Source organism: Cetorhinus maximus, chromosome 33 (assembly GCF_964194155.1).
Source record: "Cetorhinus maximus chromosome 33, sCetMax3.hap1.1, whole genome shotgun sequence".
Lineage (NCBI taxonomy): Eukaryota > Metazoa > Chordata > Chondrichthyes > Lamniformes > Cetorhinidae > Cetorhinus > Cetorhinus maximus.
In genome coordinates, this window is record NC_135911.1 from 12,570,080 (window position 1) to 12,584,318 (window position 14,239).

Here is a 14,239-nt window from a genome sequence, read left to right on the forward strand (position 1 = left end):
ACTTCCCCCCCACTCCCTCTCTTCCCCCCACTCCCTCTCTTCCCCCCCACTCCCTCTCTTCACCCCCACTCCCTCTCTTCCCCCCACTCCGTCTCTTCCCCCCACTCCCTCTCTTCCCCCCCACTCCCTCTCTTCACCCCCACAGCCCCTCTTCCCTCACTCCCCCTCTTCCTCCGCTCCATCTCTTCCCCCCACTCCCTCTCTTCCCCCCCACTCCCTCTCTTCACCCCCACTCCCTCTCTTCCCCCCACTCCGTCTCTTCCCCCCACTCCCTCTCTTCCCCCCCACTCCCTCTCTTCACCCCCACTCCCTCTCTTCCCCCCCCACTCCCTCACTTCCCCCCCACTCCCTCTCTTCCCCCCACTCCCTCTCTCCGCCCCACTCCCTCTCTTCCCCCAACTCCGTCTCTTCCCCCAACTCCCTCCCTTCCCCCCCACTCCCTCTCTTCCCCCCCCACTCCCTCTCTTCACCCCCACAGCCCGTCTTCCCCCACTCCCCCTCTTCCTCCACTCCCTCTCTTCCCCCAACTCCCTCTCTACCCCCCCACTCCGTCTCTTCCCCCCACTCCCTCTCTTCCCCCCCACTCCCTCTCTTCACCCCCACAGCCCCTCTTCCCTCACTCCCCCTCTTCCTCCGCTCCATCTCTTCCCCCAACTCCCTCTCTTCCCCTCAAACTCCATCTCTTCTCCCCCACTCCCTCTCTTCCCCCAACTCCCTCTCTTCCCCCAACACCCTCCCTTCCCCCCACTCCCTCTCTTCCCCCCCACTCCCTCTCTTCCCCCACTCCCTCTCTTCCCCCACTCCCCCTCTTCCTCCACTCCCTCTCTTCCCCCCCACTCCCTCTCTTCACCCCCACTCCCTCTCTTCCCCCCACTCCCTCTCTTCCCCCCCACTCCCTCTCTTCACCCCCACTCCCTCTCTTCCCCCCACTCCGTCTCTTCCCCCCACTCCCTCTCTTCCCCCCCACTCCCTCTCTTCACCCCCACTCCCTCTCTTCCCCCCCCACTCCCTCACTTACCCCCCACTCCCTCTCTTCCCCCCACTCCCTCTCTCCGCCCCACTCCCTCTCTTCCCCCAACTCCGTCTCTTCCCCCAACTCCCTCCCTTCCCCCCCACTCCCTCTCTTCCCCCCCCACTCCCTCTCTTCACCCCCACAGCCGTCTTCCCCCACTCCCCCTCTTCCTCCACTCCCTCTCTTCCCCCAACTCCCTCTCTTCCCCCCCACTCCCTCTCTTCACCCCCACAACCCTTCTTCCCTCACTCCCCCTCTTCCTCCACTCCTTCTCTTCCCCCAACTCCCTCTCTTCCCCCCCACTCCCTCTCTTCACCCTCATCCCCTTTCTTCCCCCCACTCCCTCTCTTCCCCCCCACTCCCTCTCTTCCCCCCCCACTCCCTCTGCCCCCCCACTCCCTCTCTTCCCCCCACTCCCTCACTTCACCCCAACTCCCTCTCTTCCCCCAACTCCCACCTTTCCCCAACTCCCTCTCTTCCCCCAACTCCCTCCCTTTCCCCAACTCCCTCTCTTCTCCCCCACTCCCTCCCTTCCCCCCCCACTCCCTCTTTCCCCCCCCATTCCCTCTCACCCCCCCCCTACTCCCTCTCTCCCCTCCACCCACTCCTTCTCTTCTCCCCCGCCATCTGCCCTTGCTTCCTCTCCCCACCCCATGACCCTGGCTCCTCTCCAACCAGCCCCCTACCTCCCGGTCCCTCTCCAAACCCGCTTCCCCCCCATCAACACTGAGGGGGTGCCGCGCTATCGGAGGGTCGGTGCCAAAGGAGATGCTGGCCTTCAGGTGAAATTTTAAACCAAGATCCCAATCTGCCTCCTTAGTGCGTGTAAAAGATCCCACAGCCACTATTTGGAAGAAGAGCAGGGGGAAGGTCTCCCCTGTGTCCTGGGGCCAATATTTAGCCCTCAACCAACATCACTAAAAAAACATGATCTGGGTCATTATCACATTGATGTTTGTGGGAGCTTGCTGTCCGAAAATTGGCCGCCACGTTTCCTACATTACTACAGCGAACATACTTTTGGAAAAGTATTTAATTGGCTGTGAAAAGCTTTAGCCATCCTGGGAAGGTGAAGGCGCCAGAGAAATGCAAGTCTCTGTTTTGAAAGTTGCTGAAGTTGTCTCTGCAATACCGCCCTTTGCCCACCTGGTGGCGCCGCTGCTCAGTTTTAAATTTGGATGAGCAGCGCCATCTAATGACTGAACTCCTTTAATACAGGAACAACAACAAAAAACAACTTGCATTTATATAGCGCCATTAATACTGCAAAAAAGTGCCCCTATGCACATCAGGGTTTTGTAAATGAGTCAAAAGTTGATCCAGAGCCACCTAAGCAGATACTAGGGGCTAAAAGCTTAGACAATGAAGTTTTTAAGGGGCATCTTAAAGGAAGGGAGATAGAGGATTAGGAAGGGAATTCCAGAGTTTAGGGCCTCAGGCAGCTGAAGGCACGGCCGCCAATGTTGGAGCGATGGAAATCGGGGGATGCTCAAGGGGCTGAAAGGAGCGCAGAGATTTTGGAGGGTTGTTGGGGCTGGAAGAGGTTACAGAGATAGGGAGGGTTACAGAAGCTGGAGGAAGTTACAGAGATAGAGAGGGTTATAAGGGTTGGAAGAGTTTACTGAGATAGGGAGGGTTATAGGGGGTTGGCAGAGGTTAAAGAGATAGGGAGGTTTGTATGGGCTGGAGGAGGTTAAAGGGATAGGGACAGTTGTAGGGGCTGGAGGAGGTTACAGAGATAGGGACGTTGTAGGGGCTGGAGGAGGTTACAAAGATAGGGAGGGTTGCAGGGGCTGGAGGAGGTTATAGAGATAGGAAGGGTTATAGGGGTTGGAAGAGTTTACAGAGATAGGGAGAGTTATAGGGGGTTGGAAGAGGTTAAAGAGATAGGGAGGTTTGTAGGGCTGGAGGAGGTTAAAGGGATAGGGACAGTTGTAGGGGCTGCAGGAGGTTACAAGGATAGGGAGGGTTATACGGGGTTGGAAGAGGTTACAGAGTTTCTCCAGTGCATCTTGTAGATGGTACATACTGCTGCAAATGTGTGTCGGTGGTGGAGAGAGTGAATATTTGTAAAAGGGGTGCCATCAAGCGGGCTGCTTTGTCCTGGATGGTGTCAAGCTTCTTGAGTGTTGTGGGAGCTACACTCATCCAGGGCAAGTGGAGAGTTTCCATCAGAGACTCCTGACTTGTGCCTTGTAGATGGTGGACAGACTTTGGGGAGTCAGGAGGTGAGTTACTTGCCGCAGGATTCCCAACCCCTGTCCTGCTCTTGAAGCCACAGTGTTTATATGGCTAGTCCAGTTCAGTTTCTGGGTGGAGAGAAGGCACCAATCTCTCCCCGATTCTAGGCGTGGAGGTCCTGTGGAAGAATTGACCTGAGCCACCAAAGGAGAGCAGCTGGTGACACAGGATGTTCATCCAGGGAGAGTCCCGAACCTCATAATCCCACCCCCCGCACCCACCAAGCCAAAGCCACCAACTGCAGCTGCATTGGGAAACTCTCCAAGATCATGTTCTACACTGATGACAGTAAAGATCATGGAAGGCAGGGAACTTTTGTATAAACTTAATAGTGTCCAAAATATAATTGTAAGTACCAATACATTATTGAACTCATTGAGTGTAATAAATAAATGTCCCTAAAATACCAAATTGGTCAATTCCTTTTCCTGATCTCCTGTTGATTTGGACATTCTGAAATTATCATCTCAGACTCACTGATGACAAGTTGCTGACAAGGACTCACGGTCAGTGGGAAGTGATTCTGATTTCAATCCTGAACTATGATTTCCACAAGGAAGCACTGAATGGTCTCCTTATTTAAGAAAGGACGTAAATGCGTTGGAAGCAGTTCAGAGAAGGTTTACCAGACCAATACCTGGAATGGGTGGGTTGGACAGACTCGAAGAGTAAGATCCTGAGGGGTCTTGACAGGGTGGATGTGGAGAGGATGTTTCCTCTTGTGGGAGAATCTAGAACTTGGGGCTCATGGTTTAAAAATAAGAGGTTGCCCATTTAAGACAGAAATGAGAAATTTCTCTCTGAGGGTTGTCTGGAGGATCAGAATCTCCTCCAACTGGGAAACATATGAAATTAAAAATCCAGACCCACAGACCTGTTTTGACTTCATTTTGAAGGTATAAAATACAAAATTTTTATTTGGAACAATATACTTTCATAAAATATTTGAAAAAACATTACAAGGCATTTCGAAATGGCCATCACAAAAAATGCAATCATATTCCACTTTTCCACACAGGACATGAGGTATTTCAATGGAGTCAATATTACAGACATCTCAATATGGTCATTACAGAGAGTCAGACAGTGCAAAGCTATTCACTTTATCGACATACATCATGTTAACACTCTGAGGTGCTTCAATACAATGATGATATATTTAGTGTTCACTGTATACTTTCCGTCTGAATCGTACAGCCCGAGGGGTCTATACAATCCCCAGCCCCTCGGTGCACTGTAGCTGAAAGGTCTTAGACGGTGACCTTTCCCCATTGCGCCTTTGTGGCGGCTGCCCCCAAGCTCTAATACATCCCTCAGCACGTAGTCCATGGTGCCTCATTGTGGGTGGGGGGAGAGAGAGTGATGGGGTGGGAGGGCTGGCACCCGCAGGGCAGTGGTGGTGTTGGGGGGGGAGCCTCCACAGCGCAGAGGTCTATACGTTCATATGTAACAATCATCCATTCTGGGCTGATTTTCCCCTCCCTGACACAGGCTCAGTGCTGGGGAAACTCAGTCGGTGCTGGACAGTCCTGTTCCCCAGAAGGTTTTGTTCTCCAGCTGCTCCATCCTGATGCTCAGGTGCTGTTGTCACAAGGCCCCGTGTTTCATCTGGACAGGTCACCTCTGTCAAAGGGACATCCTTAGATGCTTCATTTCGATTGTTCGAGTGTCGATTCCTAGGAGAGAAAAACCAGCAGAGTTCAGGTGACATTAAAAGAATCCAACACTTTGGACAAGTGTGTAAAGGAGCCGTTCAGGAGCACAGACCGATTAAATTACACTCAACATCCTGGGTACCAATAGCAGCTGGAAAATGGGTCACAGGAGCTGCACGGTGATGGAGCACAGAGTGTAGAGGAGAGGAGGCTCATAGGGGAGGCAATGGTCAAGAGCTGGACACTCCACAGGAGCTGTGCTGACCGAGGCACCAGACAAATAGAAAAATGCCAGCTCACCTCAATATTGGAGAAGAAGAAGAATTGATGAGGATCTCGGTTAACACTGAGCTGAAGATGATGGGGATCAGATCAGACACGAGGAGGTTGGGAGTGTCCGGACTCTCCAGACTGATCCTGAAGGATTGAGAGGAGCCACAGATGGACAGGATATTCCTTGACGTGCTCAAGCCCAATCCAGCAGTGACCAAACAGGTTAACAGACACAGAAATATCGCGATGGAGAGTCAGAGGACAGAGTTAGAGAGTCTGGTGCAGTGATGGAAATCAGGGGATGGTCAAGAGGCCAGATAGATGAGCACAGGCAGCTCAAAGTCTGTCGGCACAGGAGGAGTTAAAAGGGGTAGGGAGGGGCTGAGGCCATAGAGGAATTTGAACAGGGGGATGAAGATGAATGTAGGTGAGTGAGCAGAGGGTGTGGTGGGTGAACAGGATATGGAGCAGCAGAGTTTTCGATGAGCTGAAGTTGACAGAGGGTCCATGATGGGTATCTGGCTCAGGGAGCATTGGAGTAGTCAATGTGGGTGCTAACAATGACATGGTGCAGGGTGTGAGCGGCAGATGAGCTGATACAGGGTCAGAGACAGGGGATGTCACAGAGCTGGAGGGAGGTGGTCTTAGTGATGCAGAGGATATGGGGTCAGAAATTCAGATCTGGTTCAGCTTCAATGGACAGGGAGGGGATGGAGTCAGTGACTGGGGAACAGAGCAAGGATCAGAGGGTGGAGAAAAGTCAGAGGAGAAGGGACAAGGGGATTTTGGATGTCAGTTGGTGAGTTGTTTGGTACAGAGATTCGGCGAGTGTCTATTAACTGTGTGATAGAGGGAGCCGCACATTTCTGCTCTTCACCATCAGTTCAGCAGCTATAGGGTGATAACAAGCTGGAAGTGACTGGATAATGCAGCATTGAAACATCCCACACAGCTCAAAGTGTATCGCTGTATACAACATTTCCACAACACTAAATGTAATAAAACTAAACTGGAATTAACAATGGGAGCCGTGGAACATTCTAGAACTCACCATCTTTGCCGTGTTTGGAATATCCAAACCACAATTACAGCAACAAGAAGAACAGGAATTCCGATTCCCAATCCCACTCTTGCTCTAGTACAGAGTCCAGAATCTATGGACAGAATGAAGACATTAACAGACTGGGACACACTAAGAAAACTAACAGCAGAGACCTTCAGCACCTAGTGTTTCAGAACCAACCACAGTACAAACAGATCCCTGGTTAATTCTAGTCCTGGGGGGACGTGGGAGGTTAGATACCAATAATCACACACACACCAGGCCACCCCACAGCTCCGTGCACACACACACTGTCCCACAATGTGGTGGATACATGCTTTCCAATCGACATAACTGGACACTGACCAGCAGCAACCTCCCTCCAGTTAAACCCAACAGTCCGCTGAAATAGAGCGGGAATTTTAATTAAATCAGGAAAGGAAAGCCACGGGATTGGGTGGAACACTGATTTACACCCAGGTCAATATTACTCCCCATTGACTTCAACCAGTGTTACACACAATCCCGTCAGTTTCCCAATAGGAGGGTTCGGTTAAAATTGTACCAAGACTTTCCACACAGGATTCCAGAGACACTAATGCTAGTGAGAAGCAGGAATCCTCAGTTCTGTATCTGAGGGACAGGAAGGTGAGATTCAAAAAACAGAAATAACAATTCCAAGTAGTTTAAGGGCCAGTTACAGGTAACAGTGACCCACACCACTCACTCTCACAGAATCATTCTATGGTGAAATATCACACAGCATTTCAAACATTCTAATGTTACTACCTGTCTCTGCAGCATGTTCAAATGTAAGAGCTGAAAACACATGCAGTAGTTTAGAAACAGATTTACCTGGTACCTGTGTGTGTTCTAAAGAAAACAACATGTGTTTAGTATTGTGTGTGAAACAAACTGCAGAAATGTTCAAAGACTCTATCGGGCTTTAGGGAAACACATCCTGGGAGGAACGGGATTTGGGTCAAACTGATCGGGAAGGATCAGGAACAGGGTCGGCAAAGTGAAAAATCCAACAGGATTGCATTAAGTGTGGGGGGGGTTAGAATGGAAGTTTTCCAGAGTTACCCTGAGCAGGATCATTCCCAGCAGCCTACATCCCCCTGTGGAGAGAATCCCCCCAGGATCCTGGGTCTAGTGGGATACACTTTCAAGGCAAGTGCACTGGGTCTTGTAAAGGCTGCCTGAGAGGTGTGATGGGCCCCACCTCCCCAACATCTGGAGATGGATAGAGCTCTTTGCTGGAGAGTGAGTGCAGCTTGATAGCTCCGTTAACTCCTTCCATCACCCAGTTTGACAGCTCTGTCCTTCAGGGCTCCATCAGCTTGGTCAGTGATGGTATTACTGACCCACCCTTGGTGATGGACAGTGAAGTCCCCACTCAGTACATTCTGTGTCCTCGCTACCCTCAGTGCTTCCTCCAAGTGGCATTCAACATGCAGGAGTACTGATTCATCAGCTGAGGGAGGGCAGCTTGATAACACTGTTAACTCCTTCCATCAGTGAGTATGACTATATCACCCAGCTCTCCCAGCATGGACACCAGATAGTCCCCAGATGTTAGTGAGGGGATATTGCAGAGTCCACTGGGCTGGGTGGGTCTTGGTTGTTTCCTGATTCCATAACTGGGTCACATCCAGTGATCTGTTCAATTTTAGTCTCTTTTTTTCTCATGGTTTGATTCTGATTGAAGTGGCCGAGCAAGTCAGAGGACAGTTAAAAGTCAACCAGGTTACTGTGGGACTGGAGTCACATAGAGACCAGACTGGGTAAGGATAGCAGGTTTCCTTCCCAAAGGGACATTCGTCAACCAGTGGGGGTTTTACAACAATCCAACAGCTTCAGGGTCACTTTTATTGGAACCAACTTTATATTTCCAGATTTTTATTTAATAAACTGAATTTAAATTCTGGAAGTGCCATGGAGGGATTTGAACTCTCATCCTCTGGATTATTAGTCCAGGCCTCTGTATTACTAGTCTAGTAACATAACCACTGAACGACCGAACCCATACAGAGATTAAATACAGAATACCTGAAACAGAAACCTCTCACCTCTTAGAGAGATGACCAAGATCAGTTTGCTCCCAACAATAGCCCACACTCGTGTTCCTGTAAATCTGACACTGATACTGGTTCATGTCAGACTTCCTGAGGTCAGAGATCAGAACCAACCAGCTGCCCAGTTCCAGTTGATCTTTGAACAGTTTTGTTCTGTTTCTGAACCATGGGTCTTGTCCTGTCAAATCGTCATTCCCAGTGATGAACTTGTGTAAATGTTCATGCTGAGATGTCCCCCAAATTACCAGTAAATCTGAGACTGGGACATTGCGTTTGTAGGTACAGGGCAGCACAAGCTGCTCCCCAAGGAGCCCAGAAACTGGCACAGGCGAGTCACCAGGGAAAGATTGAAAGTATTTATCCACAGATATAACCTCCCTGCTGGTACATTACATCCCAAGCTTCACATGGTTACACTGCGATGCTTGATTTACAAGAAGCACTGACCAGTAAACCACTGCTTTCATTTCTGTGGGAAGGTTAAAGCTCAGGCATTAAGGGCCTTCAACTAAACCCAGCTTGTGCTAGAGATTTGGGATCATGTACATCCACCAGAGAAGGCAAATGGCAACCTGGGTTTCTCATCCCATAAAAAAGATGGCCCCTCAGGGAGAAGCCAGAGGGAGTGGCACCGCGCCCTCTGGCACTACCCTAGGAGGTGTTGTGCTCAATTTTCCCCATGTCTATTGGAGGGGGATTTGGCCCCATGACCACCTGACTCAGGTGAATGTTGAAGCCACTGAACCACAGCTGACCCCTCATCTAACATTATAAAATTTCACACGGTATTACCTTCGGTTGTGTTGTGTTGGTTATGATGATCAACTGCAGGAGTTACACTTGGGTCTGGGGTTCGACAAACTGGAATAGAAAACGTTACAGCTCAAATGCGAATTAGATCCACTATTTAACTTAAGCATCTCCCCCCATTCAGCTAATCTACTGCTGAAGCCCTCATGTCTGCGTTTATTACTTCCAGACTCAACTATTCCAATGTTCTCCTGGGCAGTGTCCCACATTCCACCCTCTAATCTCCAGCCCATCCAAAACTCTGCTGCCATCATATCCTAACACCCACACCAAGTCCCTTTCACACATCACCCCCATGTTGCTCACTGACATACATTAGCCTCCGGTCCAGTAATGTCTCAATTTTAATATTCTCATCCTTGCTTACTAATCCTTTCATTGCCTCCCTATCTCTGTAACCTCTTGTCCCTCCGACCATCCTTATCTCTAACTTTCTCCAACCCCTCAAATCCTCCCCATCTCTCCACTGTCTTCCAGCCCCTCCCTGTCATTGTAACCTGCAACCTTCACTACAACCCTCTGAGATCTCTGCGCTCCTCCAATTCAAGCCCCTGGAGCATCCCCCGTTTTCCATCGCTCCACTAATGGCGGCCGTGCCTTCAGCTGCCTGGGCGCTAAGCTCTGGGACTCCCTCTCTAAACCTCTTCGACGCTGTCTGTCCTTGTTGAAGATGAGCCTTAAAACCGACCTCTGACTGAGCTTTTGGTCACCTGTTCCTAATGTGGCTCAGGGCCAAATCTGGTTTTATGAAGCTCCAAAGTTGAGATTTAACAAGGCTAAAAATGCTCTTTCAATTAAAGTTTTTGAAAGTTGGATAAACACCTGAATGGGGAAAGAAATCTGCAGAACTGTGGGAAAAGAGAAGGGGACTGGGATTAATTGAGTAGCTCTTCCTCAGAGGCAGCACGATGGGCTGAATGAACTCCTATGTTGCACGATTTTCAGTCACCACTCACACTGTAGATCTAAAGGCAGTCATCCATTTATTTACTCAAATAGTGAGCGTGGGTAACATCACACTAAAGGGCAGCTGGAACACCAGCTCTGGTTGGATGTACTCCTCCAGGTCTGATCACATGACCACGTTAGAGACATAGCTGCAGGATGACAGATTGGGACCTGAATATTAAAGGGCTCATGAAATTTAAGATGGACAGGAAGCTAGGAAAAGGTGGAGGGGTGGCTCTGTTAATTAATTGCAGTAATAGGTCATCCCTCACTATTGTGCTAAATTCAGGAAACCAGGATGTAGAAACGGTGTGGGTCGAGATGAGAAATGATAAAGGCAAGAAGTCATTTGTGGGAGTGGTGTACAGGCTCCCTAACAGTGACCACACAGTAGGATGGAATTTAAAGGAGGAAATAATGGGAGCTTGTCAGAAAGGCACATGGGGACATTTTAATCCACATATAGACTGGAAAGAAAATCAGATGGGCAAAGGTAGCCTAGATGAGGAGTTCATAGAACGTTTTTGGGATAGTTTCTGAGAACAGCATGTTCCGGAGCCAACCACAGAGCAGGCTATATTAGACCTGGTATTGTGCAACAAGATAGGATAAATTGATATCCTCATAGTGAAGACACCCTTAGGTGGCAGTGATCATAATATGATTGAAGTTTACATTCAGTTTGAGGGAGAGAAGAGTGGGTCCAAGGCTAGTATTTTAAACTTAAATACGGGCAGTTATTTGGGAATGAAAACAGAGCTAGTTAAAGTGAACTGGAAAATAAGGCTAAGGGATAGGTCAGTAGAGATGCAGTGGCACATATTTGAAGGGACATTTCAGAATACACAAAATAAATACATTCCAATGAGAAAGAAAAATTCCGAGGGGAGGACACACCACACATGGATAACTAAAAGAGTTAAAGACAGTATCAAACTTCAAGAAAAATCATAATTGCGCAAAGATGGGTGGCAGCTCAGAAGATTGGGCAGAATATAGAGAACAAAGAATGACAAACAGGTTAATAAGGAAGGAAAAATTAGAGTCTGAGAGAAAGCTAGTTAGAAATATGAATAGAGATAGCCAGAGTTCCTATAGATACCTAAATAAGAAAAGAATTAACAGAGTGAGCATTGGTCCTATAGAAAACGAGTCTGGGGAATTAATAATGGGAAGTAAGGAGATGGCAGATGAATTGAACAGATTTTGTATCAGTCTTCACTACGGGGGATACAAGTAACATCCCAGAAATAGCTGTAAATCAGGAAAAGGGAGAGAGGAACTCAGGAAAATTACAATCACCAATGAAACGGTAGTGAAAAAATTGTTAAGAGTTGTGGGCTGACAAATCCTTGGGGCCTGATGGAATTAATCCAGGCTGTGGCCCTTTAGTTCAAGCTGGTTTATTTTTCAAGATAACTCCTCAATGCTACCACACAGTGTTCCAGCCGTATCTTTCTATTCTATTTAGATGGGATAATCAATGGCCATCACCTGTTTAACTAGCAATTGTTTTTATCAAGGTGATTGCCACATTAATAAATGGGTGGGATGAAACAAGTGGTGTGCCACAGGGATTAGTGCTGGGGCCTCAACTTTTCACAATTTATATAAATGACTTGGATGAAGAGACAGGAGGTATGGCTGCTAAATTTGCTGATGAAGTAAGTTGTGAAGGGGACATAGATAGCTTAAGTGATTGAGCAAAGATCTGGCAAATGGAGTATAATGTGGGCAAATGTGAACTGTCCATTTTGGCTGGAAAAAGGAAAAAGCATATTATCTAAGTAGTGAGAGATTGCAGAGCTTAGATGGAGGGATCTGAGTGTCCTAGTGCATGAATCACAAAAGGCTAGTATGCAGGTACAGCAAGTAATTAGGAAAGCGAAGACAAAGTGAGGTGAACTGAATATAATAGGGAGGTTATGCTCCAGTTTAAGGAAGGATGTAAATGTGTTGGAAGCAGTTCAGAGAAGGTTTACCAGACTAATACCTGGAATGTATTGGTTGTCTTATGAGGAAAAGCTGGACACATTAGGCATGTATCTGCTGGATTTTAGACTGAGACACAACTTGACTGAAACATATATGATCCTATGGTTCAACGTCCTGTCCAAAAGACAGCACGTCCCTGTCCCTGAACAGTGAGGTTCAAAACCCACACCACAGACCTGAGCTCAAAAAAATGCTGACATTCCCACTGTGGCACTGAGGGAGTGCTGCACTATTGGAAGTTCTGTCTTTTAGTCGAGACATTAAACTGAGGGTTCCTTTTGCCCTCTCCCATGGATGTAAGTGATCCTACAGCCAGTACTGGAAGTGGAATAGGTGACTTCCTCCTGGTTTATTTGGCCATCAACCAACATCCCTAGCAGAGCTGTAGATTACCAGGAAAGATGCAATATAAACACAGGTCTGTCTTTAATGTTGGAATCATCTTGAAGTGATGGGAGAAAACTGAAACTGGAACTTACCTGTCTGAGATACATTGAACTGCTGGTTGGGGGTCTCTCCTCGTGTCGCTATGATTCAGAACATGTTTCACTGTCTGTGTGGCCTCATGACACAAGACTTAATGGCACCCACACTTCAAGATAAACTGGAACATCCTCATTGTTGTGATTGAGTTTACTTCAGTAGCAAAAACACATTCATGACTCCATTTAGTTGCAGTTGGTCTTGGTTCAGTGTCCGAGACGCACTGAACATCCTCATGACTGTGGCTTTTTCACCAGCTGCTATGTCGCTCTGTCAATCAGCGTTAACCCCGCCCAGCACAAATCAGGATCCAATCAGCTGATACGCCGCCCTGTCAATCAGCGTTCACCCCGCCCAGCACAAATCAGGATCCAATCTGCTGCCACGTCGCCCGGTCAATCAGCGTTAACCCCGCCCAACACATCGGGATCCAATCAGCTGCTACGCCGCCATGTCAATCAGAGTTCACCCCGCCCAACACAATCCAGATCCAATCAGCTGCCGGGATGCCCTGTCAATCAGAATCTCCACATTTGCTGCGGCCATTTTCTCTCGATGTCGTTTTTTTGCTGATCCTGTTCCCGCTGCAAACCTGACAGTTTAATCCGGTATCAGCAGGAGGAACCGCCCGGTCCCCGCTCCCACTCCCGGTCCCGGCTCCCACTCCCGGTCCCCGCTCCGGTTTTCACTGAGGGACCCGCAGCTCCTTTTCCATCCATTTCCCACCCCCCCCCGGATAAAGAGTTAAATCCCGGTGAAGATAAAGGAAAGTTTCCCCCCGGATCCCCCTCCCTCCCCCCCCCCCCCCCCGGGTGTGAGACACTGACAGGACCTGCAGCTCCTTTCCATCCATTCCCCGAGAGAGGGATCCGCTCAGAACCGGGGACAGGGGGACAACAGGAGCGACACATCCACCGGGCCGAATGGGAAAGAGGCGGGGCCTGTGTCCGGCTCCATTCAGACAGGGGGGGAGGGATCATTCCCAGACTCTCCTCCCTCTCCCCCCGGGGCTGAAGTGAACAGTTTCCCGGGAGCCGGCACCGGGATCGTAGAATTAATCCAATCACCACAGGATAAAAGCAGCTTTTACCCTGGCTTTTCCTGACAGAGGCTGGGTCATTATTCCTCACTCCCCCCCCCTAACTCACTGTGACAATGGGACAGTCCAGGCTGCTGTTGACGTCAGATGGTGGTTTCAGCTCCAGTGGGCGGGAACCTCCCTCGGTTTCTTGGCACAAACAACAGCAAATGAATTAACCAATCACAGCAAAAGAGGCGGTTCAGTCGTCATTCCATTCTGATTGGGGATTGGACACTGGGTTTATACATCAGCCAATAGCAAGTGTACAAAAGACAAAGACTCAGTGACTGTCTCAATTGAGACAACGTAAAACTACAGAGCGTTCAGTCCCTCCCTTTAACCACAACTCGTTTGTTTCATTCTCTCTTTCTGGGCGCAGCCGCTCCACTGAATAAACCAGGAAAAACACCCGCTGCAGTGAGAAAACCGCAGCAAAGACTGAAATATCCGAGCAGCCAGAGATATGTGGCTTTCAGCTAAATTATATACCAAATAAACAATCCCACAGTGACTCGGGACTGAAAATCCCCTCCTGTAGCAACCAAGAGCGGGTGGATAAATCACAAGCAGATAAAAACAGAGAGTTCAGTCAGATATACCCAGAGTCTGGTTCCTGTATTA

The 14,239-nt window shown here is 48.9% G+C and overlaps 1 protein-coding gene across 1 annotated transcript in view; it reads right to left on the bottom strand.

Moving 5' to 3' along the window:
* Positions 1 to 4,140: 4,140 nt before the first annotated feature.
* The window catches only part of LOC144671565 (V-set domain-containing T-cell activation inhibitor 1-like), a 53,886-nt gene continuing 43,787 nt past the window's right edge, over positions 4,141 to 14,239 (bottom strand). The window contains exons 4-6 of the mRNA XM_078533518.1: positions 6,233 to 6,335; positions 5,209 to 5,325; positions 4,141 to 4,929 (exon numbers count right to left, since the gene is read on the bottom strand). Coding sequence (XP_078389644.1) covers positions 4,707 to 4,929; positions 5,209 to 5,325; positions 6,233 to 6,335 — 443 coding nt within the window. The 3' untranslated portion in view covers positions 4,141 to 4,706. The remainder of the gene's footprint in view (positions 4,930 to 5,208; positions 5,326 to 6,232; positions 6,336 to 14,239) is intronic.